Source organism: Danio rerio, chromosome 23 (genome assembly GCF_052040795.2).
Source record: "Danio rerio strain M-AB ecotype USA chromosome 23, GRCz13ab, whole genome shotgun sequence".
In the NCBI taxonomy this organism is placed as follows: Eukaryota; Metazoa; Chordata; class Actinopteri; order Cypriniformes; family Danionidae; genus Danio; species Danio rerio.
Genome location: NC_141043.1, coordinates 34,648,138 through 34,672,058, shown reverse-complemented (window position 1 = coordinate 34,672,058; position 23,921 = coordinate 34,648,138). Strand labels below are relative to the sequence as shown.

General features: G+C 37.3%; 2 protein-coding genes across 10 annotated transcripts in view; both read left to right on the top strand.

Moving 5' to 3' along the window:
* The window catches only part of sgk1 (serum/glucocorticoid regulated kinase 1), a 91,539-nt gene extending 82,390 nt beyond the window's left edge, over positions 1-9,149 (top strand). For 4 of the 7 annotated variants that reach the window (XM_087305230.1, XM_087305227.1, XM_087305228.1 and 1 more), the window contains 9 exons: positions 3,581-3,656; positions 4,161-4,236; positions 4,360-4,548; positions 4,636-4,767; positions 5,154-5,390; positions 5,501-5,596; positions 6,460-6,615; positions 7,775-7,864; positions 8,013-9,149. In XM_087305230.1, the coding sequence (XP_087161356.1) occupies positions 3,581-3,656; positions 4,161-4,236; positions 4,360-4,548; positions 4,636-4,767; positions 5,154-5,390; positions 5,501-5,596; positions 6,460-6,615; positions 7,775-7,864; positions 8,013-8,180 (1,220 nt within the window). In that variant the 3' untranslated portion in view covers positions 8,181-9,149. 7 annotated transcript variants of the gene reach the window in all.
* The window catches only part of slc2a12 (solute carrier family 2 member 12), a 44,825-nt gene that overhangs the window by 10,211 nt on the left and 10,693 nt on the right, over positions 1-23,921 (top strand). The window contains exons 1-3 of one of the 3 annotated variants that reach the window (XM_087305383.1): positions 16,006-16,411; positions 16,476-16,782; positions 22,006-23,376. In XM_087305383.1, coding sequence (XP_087161509.1) covers positions 16,671-16,782; positions 22,006-23,376 — 1,483 coding nt within the window. In that variant the 5' untranslated portion in view covers positions 16,006-16,411; positions 16,476-16,670. 3 annotated transcript variants of the gene reach the window in all.

Below are 23,921 nucleotides of genomic sequence, written 5' to 3'. Positions count from 1 at the left end.
AGAAGGCTTTGACACCGAGCATAATCCTCTTTTGACTGTCACATCAGTGTCACTAAGGAAAATTAAATGTGCTGGCCAGTTAGTTATTTAAATTAGTGCTATTCAAACTACAATATGCTAGTTTTTAATTGAAAACTTTAACAGATTCATATTTTTATTTTCTAATGAAATATAATGTACTAAATTTGTATTTAAAAAAACAAGTATTTATTCTCATATTTCTTCATTCTAAATCTTTAGGAAATGTTTTGGATTCATCATAAAGTGTGCTTATGATGACCATCCAACCTGCGAGTCCATCAAAAAGGTAGTGCTAAAATGTCACTAAAACGGCAGCACGGTGGGACATTGGGTAGCACTGTCACTTGAGTGCAAGGTCGCTGGTTCGAGCCTCGGGTCAGTTGCCGTTTCTGTGTGGAGTTTGCATGTTCTCCCTGTGTTCGCGTGGGTTTCCTCCAGGTGCTCTGGTTTCCCAGTTCAAAGACATGCTCTACAGGTGAATTGGGTAGGCTAAATTCGCTGTGGTGTATGAGTGTGACTGAGAGTGTATGGGTGTTTCTCAGTGATGGGTTGCAGCTGGAAGGGCATTCACTGCATATAACATATGCTGGATAAGTTGGCGGTTCATTCCACTGTGGTGAACCCAGATCAATAAGGGGACTAAGCAGAAAAGAAAATAAATGAATGTCAACCCATTAAAACTTCCTAACTAAATAGAAAACGAGGCGAACAACTGCAAAAAAGGTCTACTTTTTAAGAAAAAAGAACCCCCCCCCCCCCCTTCACTAGGCTGGCTATGGGCCGGACTCTAGTCTTACTGAAAACCCTTCAGTTGTTCTCAGCTGAGTTGCACGAGCATATGATGCCCATTCAGGTAGGCAGCTGGCTTTGTTTCCACGGTCAGCTTCCAAGTTCATTTAGCCGTGGCTCCGCATTCAGAGTGCAGCATATTGTTGGGCTGGAGAAGCTCCGCCCCACAGATCTCCGGTGTCAGATCAGCCCGGTGGAATGCGGCGGACTCACAAATTTGTTCTTTCACCTTAAAACTTCCTCATCAAGCCAGTGCGCGGCACCTTACTCTCTTCCCTGACCCTATGAAAGACAAAACCTCACCGCTGACATGTAAGTTGAATCTCGCCGAATTAAGCTCTCGCGGAAATGTACGGAATTGTTTTTTGACAATTACGGTCCACTGTAGGTGTCCGCTTTTTATGTACTGGAGACATAGGCGCATCACCTTCCGGGCAGTGACCCGGTTTTAACACTGTACTCGTATCTGGGCTATATTGATACAGTCTGATGATAAGGGCACTTGGCTCAGCCTTTATCAAACATATGAAAAGTCACTCTCGGCTTTCAGAAGAGACTAGTCTAGGATTAACAGCACAATGAGAACTTCGGCGGAATTTAAAGGTTCGTACTTTTCTTGAGAAAAATAATACAATACACGTCTGATGTTGATTAATATGTCTGACCTGTTAGCAATTATAGTATAACGATGTATTAAACGTGGAATATAGTAAGAACTGTTAAACATTACGGTAGTTTATGCAAAATATAGCATAAACTGCGCTACAAATACACATGAAATCAAATGTTGTTTGATTGACCTTGTTCATGTTCATTCAGACTCGCAAATGCATTGAAAGCAGCTGGTGTTTTTGAATGTTTTTATTAGCTTTAATGTTTTCTGCTCAGTTCCACGGTCTACTGTTTAAAAGAGATAGCCTACCTTCTTATATTATTATTGGTAATAAGTGGTTAAGTCGAAATTATTTGTGAGACTTCCCAACCATTTATGAGCTTAAATGTTTTTGCGGCTTATGTTCTCAGCTTTTATTCTAACTTATTTAGTTTCATGATTGGCACAGTTAATTAACCGTCTGCGGTTTTTTCATTGCATAACTTTGTGTAATAGGGCATTTCATAATCTTTCGTAAATTCCCTAACATGCTTTGTTTGGCAAGGAATGAATGCAGAAGTTTGATATCTCTCAGAGCAGAGTTAATGAAGTGAAGTCTGACTCAAATCCGCGAATCGGTTCTTTCGAACAGTTCGATTCGAGCACCCATTCAAAAGAGATTCAACGTATTTACGTGACATTGTGGTGTAGATTATTGCTGTAAATTCTCACATGTATGCCCAAAATTTAAGATTATTGCATTTTCATTTTGCTCATTATAATAAGCTAGCTTTGTCCTACTAATTACTTTTTGCCCAATCAGTTATATCCGCCTTGTATATTAATAGAGTTATATGACACTATAATGACTGTGATAATGATAGTGACTGAGGTGAGTTTCATGAATGGAACCCTTTCCTTACAGAAGTAAAAGTAAATGTGTTGCATAGCCTAAATGTCTGTTTTAAACCCACCAAAAAGCCTAATTTAAGGCTACACTACAGTCAATGTTATTATTTTACATTTATTTGTAAAACTAGTGCGTTTTAAAATGCGTTCACTTCCTTGCTTTATCCATCAAAATAATTAGGATTTTACGTTTTAATCAATTGTGACCTTTGATTTTTTTAAATATAGACTGAGAGTGCAAATGAAAGTCTATGAGGGTGTGCATTTTGTGGCAGGGAACGTTTCTCGGTACAACACAGGTATTGAATCGTCCAACTGATTCATTGAAATAATCTGACACAAAAGAATGATTCTTTCTGCGTTATTCCAGTCAGTACTTTTCCAGAGAGTCCTCAAGTTTGGCTCAAGTTCCCTTTCTTTTGTCTCATTCATGCGTCATCTGTCACAACGCTTGAAATGGGACTTTGAGGGGAAAACGTGAGGTACAAAGCAAGAGAAATTTGCAAAGGAATCTATTGTTACTGACTTCTGCACTCGTAGGCTAGCTGTAGTGAACTGTTTATTCTGAAGTAGCTTTGGTTAACAACAAGACTGGGACGTCTGTATTATGACTATTCCAGGGAGCAAAGCAGGTTTGTTTATAAAAAGAAATGTACAGTACTATTTGGATCAGGTTTGCTCTGGTTTTGATCGTTCCTCTCAACAGAACATGCAGTCCTGCGCTTATTAGATCCGGCAAGATCTTGTTTTCAACTGTAAGTTAAGTAACATAACATCAGACTGTCGGGGCGTGACGAGCTGATGTTCCCTTCACTCACAGTTGGCCCCTCAAAGACGTCACGCTTGACTCTGCTGAGGAACATGCACAAAGCCACGCCTCCTCAAAGAGTTGCGTCAAGAAACGCCCCCTGTGCGAGAACACCACACAAGCCACGCCTATTACGCGATCCATACGCTCCTCCTCCGGTGTTTTAAATAGTTGGGACTGTAGTGTAGGAGTTCAGTAGCGCTTTGTGTCGTTTTGGTCTCGGGCCCAGAGTGGAAAACTACAGCCATGACAATCCAAACGGAGACGAGCGTTTCAGCTCCAGACTTGACCTACTCTAAAACAAGAGGACTAGTAGCTAATCTGAGTGGTACGCTTTGTCTTTTTTTTTTTCAGATGAATGGAATCTTTTGAGCCAACTTTTGTGAGAGAAGGGAAGAATATTAAGTGATTCTGCTTTTTAAATGGAGGTTTTCTTTCTCTGTTTTGTCTTTCATGTGCAGCTTTTATGAAGCAGAGAAAGATGGGACTGAATGACTTCATCCAGAAGCTTTCTGCAAACTCCTATGCATGCAAGCAGTAAGTTTGTTTAATGTAAATGCTGAAAGGAACTGTGCACATGTAGAACAAATCAGTAAAAATAACATATCTGTATCGATTTTTTTGTAATTTTATACTTGAAATACATTTGTAAACATGCACATTATTTGTAACTTATTGCATGTTTACAAATGTATTTCAGCTATAAAATTACAATAAATAGAATACATGTATATTATTATTATTACTGATATGTCATTTCATTCAAATTGTTTTATTAAAACATGCAGTTATAATTTATTATATTTAAACTATTCTCATTTATTTAAAAACAAGCAATTATACATCTTTTTGATTTAAACATCTATTTAAAACAATAATTGTTTTAAATAACTTTTTTAACTATTATTCAAACTGTGTATTTCTTGTTTATTTTAATTATTATATTTATTGATTTATTTATTTTAACTTCCAGTTGTCTTGTTTATAGATTTATCCTCGTTTGTTTTCTCACTGTGCATCTCTGATTTGTTGTTCTTGCAGTCCTGAGGTTCAGTCCATCCTAAACCTGACACCACCACAAGATGTGGAGCTAATGAACAGCAACCCTTCCCCTCCGGTAAATCTGCTTGTGTTTATGTTGTGTTTATAGCAGCAGAAAACATGTTTATATGCAGCCTGCATCTCACTCCAAAACAATGTCTGAATCCTATTAATCCAATGATATCTCTCTGCTCCTCAGCCAAGTCCCTCTCAGCAGATCAACCTCGGCCCTTCCTCAAACCCCACCGCCAAACCATCAGACTTCGACTTTCTGAAAGTCATCGGAAAGGGTAGCTTCGGCAAGGTTCTCCTGGCACGCCACCGGAGCGATGAGAAGTTTTATGCTGTGAAGGTGCTTCAGAAGAAAGCCATCTTAAAGAAAAAAGAGGTATGAGATCACACACGCACACAGCTATTCACTTAAGCTTTTTGTCAATCAGTAAGTATGCATGACCTCTTAACCTCTGACCCTTAGGAGAAACACATTATGTCAGAGCGCAACGTGTTACTGAAGAATGTCAAGCATCCATTCCTTGTGGGCCTGCATTACTCCTTCCAGACCACTGATAAACTCTACTTCGTACTGGACTACATCAATGGAGGAGAGGTGTGTACTTTAATAAGCAAGACATTACAAACAATCAGGATTGAGGAGAGAGAGTGACAGAAAATAGAGACAGCGAGGTAGATGCAGACAGAAAAAAGGAAATCCTGTCATGAGAAGAGCGCCTGGGCTCTGAATAGGAAACTCTCATCAGGAAATGGCTGGGAGGGGAAAGTGTGTGAGGTGGGAGAGCCAGATTTAGCAGCTGCAGTGGTTTAGACTGGGTCTAACCCAACAGACGTCTCTGAGGGGCCGGGGGGGGGTGACGTTCTCATTTCCTGCCATTGTTCGGGATCGCAGAGAGTCTAGAAAGCTTTGATTAAGTATGCCATTCAGGATGTGGAACTCACAGTCTAATCTGTCTCCTCTTTCTCTCTGTGCTTCCATAGCTGTTTTATCACTTGCAAAGAGAGCGATGCTTTCTGGAGCCGCGCGCTCGCTTCTATGCAGCAGAGATTGCCAGTGCTTTGGGTTACCTGCATTCACTGAACATCGTCTACCGAGACCTGAAGCCCGAGAACATTCTGCTGGATTCTCAAGGGCACATCATCTTGACTGACTTTGGCCTGTGCAAAGAGAACATCGAGCCCAATGGAACGACGTCAACCTTCTGTGGGACGCCAGAGGTGAATACTGGACTTCATTTTATTGGTCCACAGAAGTTTGTTTTAAACACTGCAGCTGAACTGGAGTCAGTATGTGAACTTTTCTTAAGGGTTTTCTGTTTGTCATGCAGTATTTGGCACCGGAGGTGTTACACAAGCAGCCGTATGACCGAACGGTGGACTGGTGGTGTTTGGGCGCAGTGCTGTATGAAATGTTATATGGCCTGGTGAGTTAATGATTCAATGATTCATAATTTAGGGATGCACCCAAATGAAAATTCTAGGCCAAAAATGATTGACGCACTTAGTCTAAAACTGAAAAGCTTTGTTATAATTATCTAAACGAATTATTTAAGACTTTTTAAATTAAACCAGTGTTTCCCAACCGTGTTCCTGAAGGCACACCAACAGTACACATTCTCAACCTCTTCCTAATCAAACACACATCAATCAACTCATCAGAACATTAGAAGAGACTCAAAAGCAGGTCGCACACCAGAAGCGCCGCTCGGCGCCGCGACACGGGGCGTACATGACAGTTTAAAGTATCACACACCAGACGCGCACATTCGAATGATATTTAACATGAAACTAATCAGATGGCGATCTGTGGCGCAGCTGAAAAATGAACTGCGTCCTGAGCCGTCGCCGGGCGCCGCCGACAGCCGCCGACTTGCGGCGCCGGTGTGTGTATCCTGATAGAAACCTATGTTTAGAATTCTAAAATACGTGGCGCTGCGTGGCGCTACGCGGCGCGCCGCCGAGCGGCGCTTCTGGTGTGCGACCTGCTTAAGACCTAAAAGGAATGCGCCAGATAAGGGAGACATCCAAACTATGTACTGTTGGTGTGCCTCCAGGAACAGGGTTGGGAAACACTGAATTGAACGACCATTAAATAACCACATTTCATTGACAGTGAAATTGTGTAGACAGTGAACGAGTGGGGGAAAGTTTGCCATTTTTGTTTTTATCACCATAATGTTCAGTGGCCGAAAATTCAGCGCACACCTGATTTAACTGCACATATTTAGCTTATAAGCTGAGCTGACTTTTTAGACGATGGCTGACTGTTTTTATGTTCTCTCCACAGCCTCCGTTCTACAGTCGTAACACAGCAGAGATGTACGATAACATTTTGAACAAGCCACTGCAGCTGAAACCCAACATCTCCAACGCTGCCAGACACCTGCTGGAGGGCCTGCTGCAAAAAGACAGAACCAAAAGGCTGGGCTTCACTGATGACTTTGTAAGGGTTTTTGATTGAATATTATAAATAATATTACAAAAATTATAAAATAATAAGTAATATAAAGTTTTGCAATACAGTGCTCAGCATATATACGTACAGCCCTCACTAATGTATTTTTTAAATTAATAGTTTCTACAGCAGTGGTTCCCAATAAGTTGTTTGGACAAAAAGGGGGAGTTGTTTGGCGATTTACATAAATCAAATTCATTTTATTAAACTATCATAATTGCCATATTTTATCCATAACCTACTGCAGAACAAAATGGTAGTTAATAGTAACATTGTTAAAATGTTAGAAACAAACATTAAAAAACATTTTTTTTTAATTGAATCCTGGGGTGATTTACGTTATTTTAAAGACACAGCAAGTTGATTTTTATAACTCCAGGTTAAAATTTCTGACTTTTTTATACCATTACCATACATTAAAAATAAATACAGGCCACAACTGAACATGGAGGATGGTCTCCGAGTTGCGTTTAACAAAATAAATGATTAATAGACTTATTGGCCTATTGGTATATGTCCGCCATTGTGTGCAAGATTTATACATTAAAGCCACCTCAGAGGATATTGGGGGTCGTGAGTCGCTGGCAATGTAATTTTGGGGTTGCGGGCTGAAAAGTTTGGGAACCCCAATATTTTTTTTGTATTTATACATTAGATTAGTCAGTACTGAAGCCAAATCTGGAGCTAATCTAACACAGAACTATCACAGTCCAAAAAAAGAGTTCACTCAAATTTATATAATAGTGCAAAATATCTAATAAATATTAAAAAAAAAAAATTTTTCAAAGAGAAATCAAGAGAAAAAAATAAAAATAAATAAAATATTTGATTTTTATATAAAAAAATTGCAATATTTAGATTGAATTTAATTGTATTATCTTTCTATTTCGAAAGATTTTCGATGACTAAAATATATTTTTAATAAATGTATCTCTTTAATTACTTTGTTTTGTTAAAATGCACCAAAATATAACTTCTGTTCACTTAGAAATTAATAAATATATTAATTTTCAAAATGAGGTTCTCGCGTATGCTGAGCATTACATATGTATAAAATGTTAAATAATAATACTAAACATTACTCTTTATATTATTATGTGTGTGTTTTGCTATTGTGTCTAATGAATCTTCTGTTTTACTTGTGTAGACTGAAATCAAGAACCACATGTTCTTCTCTCCCATCAACTGGGACGATCTGAATGCCAAGAAGCTTACGCCACCATTCAACCCCAATGTGGTACGTCACACTGCTCTTTCTCTTTGCTGACTTTGAGTTTTGAGCACATTGCACTGGATGTTAGAGATAAAAACGTCCCAGTCATGCTAGCCGCTATGCAAATATTGCACTTTCTAATCAATGTCATTTTGACATCGTTCTGTTTCAGACGGGGCCTAACGACTTGCGACACTTTGACCCTGAGTTCACCGATGAGCCAGTGCCGAATTCAATCGGCTGCTCGCCGGACAGCGCTCTGGTCACGTCCAGCATTACTGAAGCGACCGAGGCTTTCCTGGGCTTCTCTTACGCCCCTGCTATGGACTCCTACCTGTAGCCCATTCCCCAGAAACGCCATCCCATGGACTCCTACCTGTAGCTCATTTACCATGGAAATGCTGTCCCATGGAATCTCACCTGTAGTGCATCACTATGAGAAAAGCAAACCCCGTCTCATTTCCCTGCCTCCAGATCGGGGGCATTTGCACATGGCGTACGGCAGCTCGAAAGGCCTTTATTGAAAGGCCTGAGTTTTACACGTTAAAGAAGAAGACTCTTCCTCTTCATCCAAATGCACGATTTCTCCTCCGCTTTCACCCTGGGTTGTGACAGATGGGGAAAAAGAGAGAGAAGATTGATGCTGATGGACGTTTATGTACTAGATTTATTTCAAAGCTTACTTGCGTTTCATTTTTTAGACATCATAGTTTTGGATGGATTGAATGCTTGTTTGTGGGTGCGTGTGTGTGTATGTGCCTTCATTTTAACACCCCTGTTCAAATGTTTGTTTAGTCTAAATCATGTGATCTGGCATGTCAGTCCATGTCAGGTATAAACAGTCAACGTGACACTAAAACCACTAAAATATATCAGCATCTGATGTTTTTGTGACCTTTCAGTTACGCATCTGGGATCAAATTTTTTGCACATTTATCTTCCTAAATTAAAGAGCACTTCCTTTAATGCTTTTTTTTTTCCTTGTTTATGACTTGAGCAGAAGGTGCTAGAAGGATGTGCTGCTAATGTGTGTAGAAATGCTCACTTTAGTCTTCCAGCCTCCTTGGATGTACAGTAATCCAGAAACGGGCCAGTCTGTCTCAGCAACACATTCCATTGAACAAGACTGTATGGTTATTTAAGTTTGTATATTTTGAGGTCTTCTGTGTTAGTTTTAATGTATACGGAACAAAAACTTAAAAGGGTATGCTTATATGTAACTATAAATGTACTGTAAAATTGTAAAATGTTTGAATTATGTGACCTTGTTTGGTTCGCAATAAAACTTTATGGTTATTTTTCCCCTAAATTGCCTTTGTGTTTTGCTGTGGACGACGAAATGTTGTGACAAACAACACATCGGAGCATATACATTTATTCGTTTACTAAGCAATATCACATCAGTAGCAGTGCGATGTGGCTGTATCTGCACAAGTGGGAGGTGTGTGATTGTCCCATCAGTGACAATATACAGCCACGTCGCACTGTTACAAGTGTGATAATGCATTTATACAACAGTTCAACAGCATGATCGTGCGTCTAAAACAGAAAATCAAACACAGAGTCTAAAAATCCTTTCGTAAGAGCAGCTACTTTCTTCCGCCATTCATTCACATCTGCAGCTGAAGTCAGACGTCACTTTAGAGCTAGTGTTTTAATGATTCTCTAGCGTTCTGTCTGAAGTAATGACAAAGGTGATTTGCTCACATTTTAAGATTATAAGTCTGAACGGCATGAAATGCCATCAGTCTACAGAGATGCTTATTTTATTACAGGGATTATTATGCGGTATCTGTGTCCATCTTGTGAATGAACAACGTCAACCATCTTTGGTCTGCTCAGTGACAGGCTAATGGCTGCTTAGGAGGGGGGGGGGGGGGGGAGTTGATGGTGCGCGATGGAACTGAAGAGCCGTAGGGGCTTGTGCGTGTGATGTACCTGACATGGTGGGGCGAGTTTCGTGCGACGTATCTGAAGAGCAGTGGGGGGCGAGTTGCGTGCGACGGATCTGAAGAGCAGTGGGGGCGAGTTGCGTGCGACTTATCTGAAGAGCAGTGGGGGCATGTGCGTACGATGTACCTGAAGAGCGGTGCGGGTGAGTTGCGCGTACCTGAATAGCTGGGATGAATGCGGTGAAAAGGGGTATGCAACATATTTTACGACAGAGCAAGGACAGAGACAGGTGATTTCAGGGAGATTATTATTCGTTTGTGGGCATCCGGGAGTCTCCCGCAAATGCATAGAGACTCCCCGAACCCACAAACTTCCGAGAGACTTGGGATGTGTGCAGAAATATAAATATTTAAAAAAATAGGCACTCTCCTTAAAAATAAACTGCATAGTTGCAGTCTAAACAACTACCTTCTCAACTAAAGAAGCCTCAAAAGTACTTTATGTTGTTCAATAGCAGCAATATTTGTCAAACTGTAGAGTGTCCTCTACTTGTTGCTGTATGTCGGCGGAGTAATACACAAGAGTGAAGAGGCTGTTATTTGCAGAATTTCACACGGCTATTGGCCCATCAGATTTAAGAAACAGACAGAACTGTTGTGTAAAAGGCAACATCACATGTTGTGAAACGTCATCCGACGTCACCTCGGCTGGTCAAAGGTCGCTTTTAGGACCGTATTGTGCGTCATTTGTTTTGTTCCCAGGCCAGCGGTCACGCCAGTCTTGCAGACTGAACTTTCAACCAGCCATAATTTCATTTCTCTGGCATCTGTCAATGTTTGCGTGTATTAACTGCGGCTCCTGGAAGGGCTTTTCTGAGACCCAAGGTAATGTTCTGAGCAAGTTCACCAGAAGCGCAGCACTTGAGGCTTTAAAACTAGGTCACGCATCAGCGATGTGACTGGTACTTTGGTAAAAGTAAACTTAAAAATGGGATAAAAGAGATTTCATAGACAGGAGGATACTTGTTTTGCTCTTAACAGACTAACATGGCTGTGTGACTATAACACTATAGTATAGCAAAGCAATAACTTGCCGATAAGTTTGGTCATAAAATCTGAATTTGTTTATCTTATATGGAACAACACTGCATTGCAATAACCTGGATATCTGGATATCTGGATATCTGGATAGATAGATAGATAGATAGATAGATAGATAGATAGATAGATAGATAGATAGATAGATAGATAGATAGATAGATAGATAGATAGATAGATAGATGGATGGATGGATGGATGGATGGATGGATGGATGGATGGATGGATGGATGGATGGATGGATGGATGGATGGATGGATGGATGGATGGATGGTTGGATGGATGGATGGATGGATGGATGGATGGATGGATGGATGGATGGATGGATGGATGGATGGATGATGGATGGATGGATGGATGGATAGATGGATGGATGATAGATTCAAAGTTGATTAAATATAGCACTGTATACAATACAGAATGTCAATAACTTGCAGAAACACATTGATGCAGTGGAAAGAATTTTAGATTTCCTAAAGAAACTTTTTAATGACTGATTCTTCAAATAGCCTTATTTTGTTTCCTTGTATGAAAAATATTTTTATTAACCAAACAACTTTTTTCCAGAGCACTTTCTGTGCATTGTAAAGATCCTAAGATCAGGGGTGTCCAAACTCTTTTTTATGAAGGGCCGAAAAACAAACTTTATGGAGACTAGTGGGCCGAAGGTAAATAGAGTTGCCATGGGTAATTTCCTTATTTATTTAATAACATAAAAAGATAATAATAATATTGAAAATCGTTGCTTTACATGAACTTATAATATTTTTCAATATATATATATTTTTTACATTTTATAATGTAGCCTACTTACTACAGTATAAACAAAAACAATCTCATTTATGGTTTTAAACACAGATTCATTTCCATTTCATTTCAGTTTTTTTCAGCTCAGCAATAAAACAAACATAAAATGTTACGCCAAATTAGAAGTGATGATTTAAGTTAAACCCTCTATCATTCTCAGATAGGATGGCATATCAAAGGTTAAAATGGGCCAACTTTGGCATGCAGGCCCTACTTGGGCATCTCTGCTTTAGATGTAAAAGGTCCTTTATGGAACCATCCATGATGAATCATTAAAGAACTTTTATTTATTTTGTTTTATGGATGGATGGATGGATGAATGGATGGATGGATGGACGGATGGATAGAAGGATGGTCTGAGATCTTATGATCAGCTAGCGCCACCTAGTGTTGCTTTTAAAACCTTTAGACAATTTTTAACCCAATACTTGACTAAAATGTACCACTCGTCTAGTACATGCATATGTAACCTTACAAAAAGCAAAAAGTAATGCCTTTTATTATAATAAACTGTCGAAACTGTTTTTGTTTTGGGGGTTTGAGTTCTGGTTTGTTAAACTATGCTTAGTGCAACAGAACCACTGGTATTATGTGGTTTAATTACAGTAACACCCTCTCCCCCCTCTTTTAAAACCATGGTTTATTTTCGTAAGGGTACGCGTAATAAAGCTGTTACGCACCAAATGCATGGACATTTCTCTTTCCGTTTAGTGTTTGTGGAGGATTTGTGTTTGCACTAACATGTAGGAATGTTTTTATTTATTTATTTTATCATTCATTTTATATTTATTTGATTTTCTTCTACTTGAATGCATTGAATATTTTCACATGCACTTAATGCATGAAAAAACGCCTTGTCAAAGCACAACCTTCACAGTTTTAGTGTAATTGCACATCACTGACCGCTAGAGGGCGCTATATCATTAAGGGAAACTTCTAGAATCTAGAGGAAAAAACTGATTTCTTCTTAAATGAAAACAAGAAAGGCCTGGTGCTGGTGCTAAATTATCCACAAAGACATGGCATGTGGATTCATTAGCAGTGCGTTGAAGTACAGTTATGTTTGTTTGGAAAGCCACTGCTGTAATTCAGCCATTGCAAGTTTTACACATACAGCAGTTCAAACAGTGTCAGCTTATCTGTGAAACAGCAGACTGCCAGATTTCATGTCAGTGGCCTTATCAGAATCATAAATTAACTTTCAATCAGATTAAACATTATTAATTTACACATACCTTATGTAATCCTGTTTGGATATTTATTTGTATTAGATTAATTATTAAAATGAGCCGAGATGCAGCAAACAGGCCAATATGTAAATGTATGTAAATCTGGCCACAGTAATATACCTTATTGATATAACATCTTATTGTAGATTTATATTTTTATATATTAGTGTAGATTATATATGCATTTACATTTCCCATATAGAAAACTGATGGAAATATCTGCAAATTATAAATTAAAAAAGTATTTGGATTTCACATTCATACAAATAGGCTATTTAAACATTTTTTAAATGGCTGTTTACACACAAATAAATATATGTATATGTGTATTTATATATGTATTTGTGTCTGTGTGTGTGTCTAGGTAAGTTTTGAGTTATGCAGCAAAACTTAATAATACTTGACAGTATATACCGAATAGTTGATAATAGTTTGATACTTGTTTACCGGAAGGTTCTGTACAGTTACTTTTCACAGCAACTGAATGTCCAGAACTTTCTTATTTAAGATCCAAAAATACCCTTAAGGGAACATTCTGTGTTTGCTGGGGTCACACCAGTTGTGTACTTTCATAAGGGATAGTAAAGTGCACTGATGCTGTTTGTTTGCAATATATTTAGAGGTTACAGCATCCAGGATGACAACAATTAGCATTTTGATGAACAACGCACGTTCTCTCTTCTGTGTAAACAAAGAGCATCAGCAAATGTCTGTGTTTGCCTCAAGCTCTCCATGCTGCCCTGCATGTGGATTAAAGGTAATAATAATGTAATAATGTTGTAAATATTGTTCAGTAAATTATCCCTTTAGGGCAAACTTGCTTAATATGAGCTTTTATGAAATTTACCTGAATAAGATTTGTTGTTGGCTAAAAATGAATAATTACAACTTTACAACAATGCAACAATTACAAGACTAGTGACACGCTTGCTTATTTATTTATTTATTTATTTATTTATTTATTTATTTATTTATTTATTTATTATCATTATTTTTTTTTAAGGTGACTTAAGATCATTATATACTATTTTTTTTCCAACACTGAATACTGTATTTAATCTACTGGTAACAGTAGCTGACCTGAAACAGACAGTCTAACACTTTCAGAATGTTCTGTAAACAATTACGTTCTGGTTACAAAAACAGAATGTTCTTATTTAGCTTTCAAAAATAACTATATGCAAACACTAGAAGGACATTAGTAGAAAGCTCCTGCTACACCTTATTTTTAACACTGTGTCATATTTCTGTATGTTTGTGTATTTTCGTTATCTTTTGTTCTACTACAAGTAAAACAAACAACAACAATAACAACAAAAATGGATAAACCATAGTTTTATTACACTTGTACTACAATAAATCCATGCCAATTTTAGGCAGATTTCTGATTTCATCCCTTTTCATTTTGTTGTTGTTGTTGTTGTTGTTAAAATAGCACATTCATATGTTAGTTCATTAGCATAGTTTTTACAATTTATTGCATTTTATATTCTTCCATTTACAGCAAAATCAGAAGCCTATTTTAATTGGCTAATCCACCCTGAAGATTCTGATGAATGTTGTAACCATTGACATCTCTGGTGGGAAAAACAGGTAACCATTGACATCAATACTATGAAAAACAAAAACAAATAGCCTACTATGAAAGTCAATGGTTACCAGATTTCAACAGCTGAAGAAAGAAACTCAAGCAGGTTTGGAACAAGTTATACATGAGTAAATCATTGACAGACTTATAGTTTTGTGTAAACTGTCTCTTCAAGATTTTGCTTATTTCAAGCCAGCCTATTAATATGGGTGGTTCTTTTTCTTTTTTTCCAAAAAGTGGACTTTTTTCCAGATATTCGAGGTTTTTGTGACATTTTAAACACTAATTTGCCCTTTATTAGCTTGTCGTATAGTTATCATTACCACACTTTTTGATGCAACAAAAATACTTTTTTTGTCAAAGTGCCTATCATACTATTTTTTTATTTACAAAAATGTTTATTTACAAATGTGTATTTAAACCGTAAGTTATTACAGTTTTATATAATGATGTATTAAGATTAGAATTTTAGAAATATGAAAGAATACTTATTTTTAAATGCTGGTTTATTATCCATCATAAAAAATGGGAACCTGTTCAGACTTAAAATTAAATAAAAAACAATAAATTTAAATTAAACTAAATTAGCTTAATTAAAAACTGTAGCCTACAGGCAAATAACAAACTGGCCAGCTCATTCCCTCAGTCAAAATTTGCCCATTTAAATAATAAAAACCTTCTTTATTGGTTATTCTTTTTAATACCTACTGTTATTGAATAGTTTCACAATTTATGATGGCAGTAAAGAGGTAGAACAAATACAATTACATACATAAAAATAAAACAAATAAATAAAAAATATACTCAAGAACAAAGAAACACCAGGGTAACAAAATAATACAAAAATAATACAAGTAATACAATTACACCCTAAAGCATACTGGATTCCTGGAGGGCCGCAGCTCTGCACAATTTTGCTCCAACCCTAATCAAACACAGCTGATCCAAATAATCAAGGTGTTCAAGACTACCGAAGACTATTCAGCAGGTCTGAGTAGAAGGTGGTTGGAGTTAACCTATGCAGAGCTGTGGCACACCAGGAATTGAGTTTGAGACTGATAGTTTTAGTTTGAAAGAGTCTGGATAGTTTCCAGATATTTGTCACATTTGAATAGATAAAAAAAGATTTAGAGTCACTAAACTTTTGTTTATGATTATGCAACTTGACTAACAGATGTCCCTTCAAGATTCATTACAAACCGTCTAGTGTAGTGAATCATTTCAGTGAATCAAAGATTCGACTCAAAAGCACTGAACCGGACGAGTCGGACACCGCAACAGCTGACAACTTTGACTTTGCGCTGTACAGAGTGTACGGTAAGTTAGTCTCCACCGAATGTCTTTCAGTCCAAACCAAATTACAAAAAACAACACATTTCACAGCGTACAAATGCACATTAATTTATGAGTACAGTTCTGACAGGGCGCAGTTCCGTTTATTCAACTGCTTCTGCTTACTTGACACTTTCAGTCTCGCTGTTTTTTTGCATTGGCTCTTGTAGGCGGGGCTTCAGTCAGCAGCTTCCAAAACAAGAAACGTGCACAGACACAAGGACAGACAAGTTACAGGCACCAGGGAGGAGAGAGTCAAAAAGCTGCGATGATTTCATAGACAACATTCCCCTTCACTGACGCTAAAGAGGTAAAGGCACATTGAAACGCTGACGCTGTGTGTCAATGATCTTAATAGCTGCAAATGCTTTTACTTGTTGATCTGCGCCAAGAGAAATGGCACTGAGAAATCCAAGATGGTCAGTGGCTGTGCATTCCTGATTGGGACATGCTGTTATACTTTTATATGTATTAACACAATTAAATAAATTTGTTTATGTAGGTTTTGCTGTTCCTGAATGTGGCTTCGTTAGTCTTGATCTTCTGTGAACTGGTGAACCAGCAAATGTGTTTTTTTCAGTGCTGAATGAGTGCTGATTTTCTTATATGATTGATTATTAGAGATGTATTTAGATGTAGATCTTATTACGAAAGTTCACTAACTGTATCATCCCAATTAATATCTCCAGTATTTTGGAGTTTTCCTAATTAAAGGTCTAGAAGAGCTGAGAAGGTCCATTCAACTTTTCTTAACTTTTCAAACTTTTCTTAAAATGAGCTCTATTATTTCTGGTGTAATGCATTTTCGCCAAAGAGATTATGAACACGTATGTTAATCATTGTTTACTGTTCATCTTCTAGTTGCACCACAACGCTTGAAGAACATGGATGCACCTGAGGAATCAATAAGGATGACGTCTGATCCCCAGAGCAAAATATATGTGCAGAATCCAGACACACACATACATCTAGAGCAAGGCCCATCTGCAAAATCAGGTTAGTCATTTAGGGAAAGGGGAAAAAAAGATATCAAATCTCTATTGAGGTAAAGTTGTTTTTATATTCGCATGTTCAGACTTTCTCCTTAATAATATAGTTTCAGAAAAATATGTTTTTGCTAAATAGAGGAATCACATAAGCAGCCAAATACTATCAAAGTGCAACACAGTTCACAGTCAATCAAATTGTGCCAATGTTGAAGTCATGTTTAAATGCGATTTTAGACCCAATGTTCAAATTAGCATGGTAAACAATATAGGAGCCGTTAAAATGAACGACTGTGCAAATATAAAACCAACTTTACATGAGTAAAATCTCTGGGTGTCCATCAGATATTGCCAGAATGCTTCTTTTCTGGCTACTCTCTTAACTAAAATAATTGACTACTAGAAAGCCTTCCCACACTGAAAAATAACCTATATAAACAAATGTATTTAATATAGATTTTCATATAGGTTTTTAACATATGTGACAAATATATTATTGGCTGTTTTGCTATATTATATGTACATATATGCATGACAGACAGACAGACCGACCGAACTACAGACAGATAGATGTATGTGCATGTATGTATATACAGTTGAAGTCAGAATTATTAGCGCCCCTTTGAATTTATTTATTTATTTTAAATATTTCCCAAAGAAACTTTCACAGTATGATTGAAAATACTTTTTATTCTGGAGAAAGTCTTATTTGTTTTGTTTCAGCTATAATAAAAGCAGTTTTAAATTAGAAAAAAACATTAGGTCAAAATTATTAGCTATATTTTTTTTCAATAGTCTGCAGAACAAATCATCAATATACAATAACTTGCCTAATCTTGCCTTGTCTTGAAAAATATCTAGTCAAATATTATTTACTGTCATCATGACAAAGATAAAATAAATCAGTTATTAAAGTTGAGTAATTAAAACTATTATGTTAAGAAATGTGTTGAAAAATATCTTCTTTCCATTAAACAGAAATTGGGGAAAAAATAAAAAGGGGGGCTGAAAATTCAGGGGGGCTAATAATTCTGACTTCAACTGTATATGTGTGCATATATGCACAAGTATGTTCACCTATATGTTTACCTATATTAGTAAAATTACTAAAATCCATAGCTGCTAGACAACATAAATAAAAGCCCAAAATGTAAAAATTTACATTTTATTTACTTAAGAACAATTAAATAGTACAAGAAAAAATATATTACAAGAACAAAAACAAGACAAAAAAACTGAACAGAAAAAAACAAAAACTGACAAACCATTTTGTTATATTACCTTCTTTTCCACTATCTTCATACAAGAAATAATTGACCATGTAAATGTTTCAGGAAAATGTGTAGTCATCATAGCTTTCCATCTCCTCTCACTTATTTGCCATTGTTAAATTCCATAACATGCCAATTACATGTGCTACCAAGTTTTTGGCATTTTTGTTTAAATTAGTTCTTAGTTATAATAATATAAAATATGAGCTAGGCATTATGTATGACAGTGGGCTAAGTGAGACATGAGAGACATATCTTGCATATAGGGCTTATATGTGGATTTAAAGAAGCAATTCAGGAGACCTATATGGCCTGTATATGGACATATGTACACCTCAGTTTTGCCTATATGTGGCATATATATTATCATATATGTGCATATATACTACATATGTTTCATATATGCACTAATATCCTCATATAGGTTCTTTCCATGTGGAAAGATTATAATATCCTCATATAAGTTCTTTCCATGTGGGTTAAATCACTTAGGTTGAAACTAAACAGCCATAATGCCATATTTAAATTAACATAGAACTTCAGTTTCTATGTTGGTCTATGTCAATTCAACTAGGGCTCTTTTAGTTTTACCTGAAACTAAACAGCTCTAGATATATTAGCATAGATCAATGAACTAAACAGCCCTAGATGAATTAAAATAGAACTTAAGTTTCTGTATAGTTGTATGTTAATTTAACTAGGGCTGTTTGGTTTCATCTTGTGTAAAAACCTTGTGTAAGGGGTTTATGGCAACTGGTTTGTCAACGAGGCCTATGAAACATTAGGCATGACAAAAGAAAAATCAGCTCTGGCTGGATTGAACACATTCACAGGCTACATTACACTACTGGTAATGGTGTGTTTCATTTAATATGGGAAGAAGCTATTTTTGGTTAAAAAGGATCAAAGCATAATTCAAATGAATAAGTAATAATAATTTTAGATTTATCAACGATAAAGTGATTTCAAAACACATTAGGTTTGGGTAATCTGCTAAAATTAGAGTTTCTTTTATCATTACGTTTCAATGCGTGTGAGTCAAATGAATTAGTAAAAGTATGAACTTCATTTTTATGATTATTCTAACCCAAAATGTAACTTATTTTGTATTTTTTGACTGGTTTAGTAGAGTAACGATTATGCAATACAGTTTATACTGTAATACATTGCTAATACTGGATATTTCTTGAGAAGGCTGTGCAGTAATCATATCATTTTAATAATTATAGTCTGATAGGTCTGCATATTGTAGTTTATTATAGGTGATTAGTGTGCACAAGGATTCAACATTTATCTGGGATGATTATAGGGTCTTCGATTATAGTAATTTGCTAGTGTGTATGTCTTTTATAACAGCAGCATGGAACAGCTAACCTCAATATCCAAAGCATTGCAAGCCAGTGTTTGTGTATTGATTGCCGTTAACACAATCAGTCTAGTGATTCTGAAATGTGATTACTTTTATTGCCTACTTGTATGTGCATAATATCATGCCCTAGCTGTATAACATTTCAGAAATAATTTTTATTACAAGATTGGGAAGGTTTTGGGTGCTTGTTTCTTTTCCAATTGCATTTGAATTGGAATTTACTGTAAATTGAGCTCTTTCATGATTTCCAGATGAATCTTAATATCAATTTGAAAGTAATGGGTGATCTAATGGGTGATGTATGATACATATTAATCAGAATTACAATGAGCTTTATTCAATAAAGTGTGCGCAAACACACTTATATTTGCAAACACAAATATATGATGCATTATTTTAAGATAACTCATTTGGCGGATATTTTTACTTAGAGTTAACAGGCATATCCATCCATCCATCCATCCATCCATCCATCCATCCATCCATCCATCCATCCATCCATCCATCCATCCATCCATCCATCCATTCATTATTTCTTTATCTAAGTTTGTAAATATTATGATTTTGTGCTGAGATGTCTTTTCTGCTCATGATGATCGTATATGGTCTGGATGCAATTATTCTGATATGATAATTTACTGGTAAAGAATCATTTTTAGGGCGAGGCAGTGGCGCAGTAGGTAATGCTGTCTCCTCACAGCAAGAAGGTCGCTGGGTTGCTGGTTCGAACCTCGGCTCAGTTGGCGTTTCGGTGTAGAGTTTGCATGTTCTCCCTGCCTTCGCATGGGTTTCCTCCCCCACAGTCCAAAGACATGCGGTACAGGTGAATTGGGTAGGCTAAATTGTCTGTAGTGTATGAGTGTGTGTGTGTGAATGTGTGTGTGGATGTTTCCCAGACACGGGTTGCGGCTGGAAGGCCATCCGCTGCGTAAAAACTAGCTGGATAAGTTGGCGGTTCATTCCGCTGTGGCGACCCCGGATTAATAAAGGGACTAAGCCGACAAGAAAATGAATGAATGAATGAATCATTTCTAAATATTACTAATATTTTAAAAACGCATACTATATTGCGCATTTGCGCACAAATCATGATATATCACCATTGAATAGTACCATGAAAACACTTAAAGGGATAGTTCAACCAAAAATAAATATTTTGTCTTCATTTACTCCCAATCCACTTGTTACAAACCTGTTTAGTTTCTTTCTTCTGTTGAACACAAAGGAAGATATTCTGAAGAATGTTGGAGAGCATCACCCTTTGACTTTCATAGTATTTTTGATTCCTATATTGTGGGTGTCAGTTAATGCTTTAATCATTTTTGTGTGTAGCAGAGAAAAAGAAATTCATAACATTTAGAACCAGTTAAATGTGAGTAAATGGTGAGGATTTTTTTTTTTGGAGGGGGGTTGTGAATTATCCCTTTAAGTAAATTTATTCATCAAAGATGCATTAAATTGATCATTAGTGACATGTAAGACTTCTCACTTAAAACAAATTTTAGAGAATTCGAAAAAGAAAAAAAATGATCATGGTTTCCACAAAAACATGAAAGAAAAAAGGTTGTTTTCAACATTGAGAATGAAAATGTATTCATAATTTAATAGTTAGGAGGCAGTAATTACAGATAATAACAGAACATCAAATCAGCCTATTGAGATTTCAGAAGGTGAAATCATTTGCTATTAAAGACTGGAGAACTGATGCTTTGAAATGCTAAAATAAAAATAAAAAATACTTTATTCAAATTATTCTTTTATCAGTATTTTCCAAGTGATATTCTTCTAGAGAAGTAGTTTAAAGATCAACATTATTAGTCGCCTTAAGAGAGAGAAATATTTATTTATATATATGGGCGACACAATGACTGAGTGGTTAGCAGCACAGCAAGAAGGTTGCTGGTTCGAGTCCCAGCTGTGTCAGTTGGCATTTCTGTGTGCAGTTTTTTTTTTTCTTTGTGTGTATGCAAGTGTTTTACAGTGCTTTAAAAATACCCAAAAATGTCTCTGTTAATGTTTAAAAGCTATTTTATTTGATTTACGAAAATACACATGTGCCAACGTCACATCTGTCACATTCATAACGGAGAGACGTCACATCCATAACGAAGCTTTTGTCCTCATGAATACAAACATTTTAAATAAAATAAAAGCAATCATTTTTGTTCTCTAGACAAAAGAGCCAACTCTTATCCTTTTGATTAGCATTGTTTCTTTTGGGTTGTGCAGATTAATTCACAGAATTAATAATTCACATCCACAATGCATGCTTATTTTCCTCATTTAAAGTATAAAAATGTTTACAGATGGATATATTTCTGCTCCCACAACACTGTGGTTATTTGTTTTGTTTGTTAACAGTTATTTCAATATAACGTTAACATATCCTTTCTCTGTGAATATATATGTTTTGAGATTTCACTGCAAATGTCACATCCATAACGCTGGAATTGCTTCTATAAATTTAACAATGACAACTATTTCTATTGAATTATTACTCTATTAAAATAATCACTATTTACTTGATATAAATGAAAGTATTTCATGGCAAAAACGTTGAACATCATTCTCTCCTCTCTGTGTGTTTCTGCAGGCAATGGCAGAGCTCTGGTCCTGTGCTCTGTGTCTGTGGCCTGCCTGAGTGGCTTGCTGATGGGATACGAGATGAGTCTGATATCTGGAGCTTTGCTTCAACTCAGGGACGTTTTGACTCTCTCCTGCCCGGAGCAAGAGCAGGTTGTCGGCTCTCTTCTGCTTGGAGCCTTCCTCCTGTCCCTGGGTGGTGGGACAATCCTGGACCACTACGGACGACGCTTCACCATCATCCTCACTGCTCTGTTGTGTGTGTTGGGAACTCTTCTGAGTGTGTGTGTGGTGTCATTTTGGGCACTAGTGGTCGGGAGAATGTTGGTTGGGATGTCAGTGGCGCTGTCAGGCACAGCGTCTTGTTTGTATGCAGCAGAAGTGGCACCAGCCGCCTGGCGCGGGAGGTGCGTGTGTGTGTATGAGTTAATGGTGGTTTTAGGGATGCTGTTGGGTTTTGGACTGAGCTGGGCGTTCGCTGGGGTTCCGGATGGATGGAGGTTTACATTTGGTGGCGCGCTGCTTCCCGCTTTACTGCAAGCTGGGGTTATGCCACTTTTGCCAGACAGTCCACGCTTTTTGCTCGCCCAGCAGCGCGAAAAGGAAGCTCATGCCACTCTGCTTCGACTTCGTGCTGGGATCAAAGAAGTCGAGCCAGTGGAGGATGAGCTCCGGGCGATCCGTTTGGCAATGGGCGCAGAGCGTCTTCATGGCTTCCTGGACCTCTTCCAATCCCGGGACAACATGCTTCAGAGGCTTCTTGTTGGCGCTGCGCTGGTGTTCTTGCAGCAGGCAACAGGACAGCCTAATATTTTAGCATATGCCTCGACTGTTCTCAGTAGCGTAGGCTTTCATGGGAATGAGGCGGCTACTCTTGCGTCTACAGGGTTTGGTGTGGTTAAAGTGGGTGGAACCATTCCTGCAATTTTTCTAGTGGACAAAGTTGGGCCTAAAGCGCTTCTGTGTGTTGGAGTGGTTGTCATGATGTTGTCAACAGCAACGCTGGGGGCCATTACTATGCAGAGCCGCACACACGTTTCCAGCCTATGCAGAGGCCCCGGTAATACAGCAAACTTCACGTTATTTGAGACCGGAGATGAGACTGATATCCAGACCAACACTCCACTGGGCTTATACCAGCCTCAAAACAAGCTCAAAACAAACGCTTTTCTCACGAGCATTAATGACACTAGAGAGCATTGGATTTTAAATCACACCTATGATCATAGGACTGCTTTAATAGAAACCGCTGAGCTTTCGAAGAAAGACAGTGCAAAGATTGCGCTTCAGTCTCTTCACGAAGTGTCGCCTTCGCTGAAATGGATTTCTCTGGTCAGCCTGCTGGTGTATGTAGCTGGATTCTCCATCAGCTTGGGACCAAGTAAGATTCAGACTCAAACAAATGATATCTGTTTATACTAAAAATTAAATTCTGACTGACTTGCTGCGTTTTAATTCGCATACTTATACTACGCCCTAAAAGGATGTACTTTTTTGTAAAGGCAAAGTATATAGTTTTGAGTATGTAACAGAAGAATATTGCAAGCTTTGGGACACACTACTTCCTTGTTAACAGATCGTTATATTGCTTGGTTATGTCCCTTGTCAACCATCTGGACACATCATCCATATTTCTTTCTTATTTAATTTCCTACTTTATTGGAAAAGCAGCAGCAGGATAATCTTCCATTCGCGAGTCTTTCATGCAGAGAAATCTGCTCAGGTGTTTGTATAATTATGCATTCAGGCATTAATGTCCAAACATATCTTTATATAAGTTTACATCGTTGTTGCAGATGAAATATAACACTGAGTACGCGGTTTAAATATTCTCCAGTTGGCAAATAATCATTCAAGCAGCTTTACTGAAGCCTATCTACGTGGCGTTTTGTCGTGCACACCTGCCATGTTTGTAGTTTATTTACA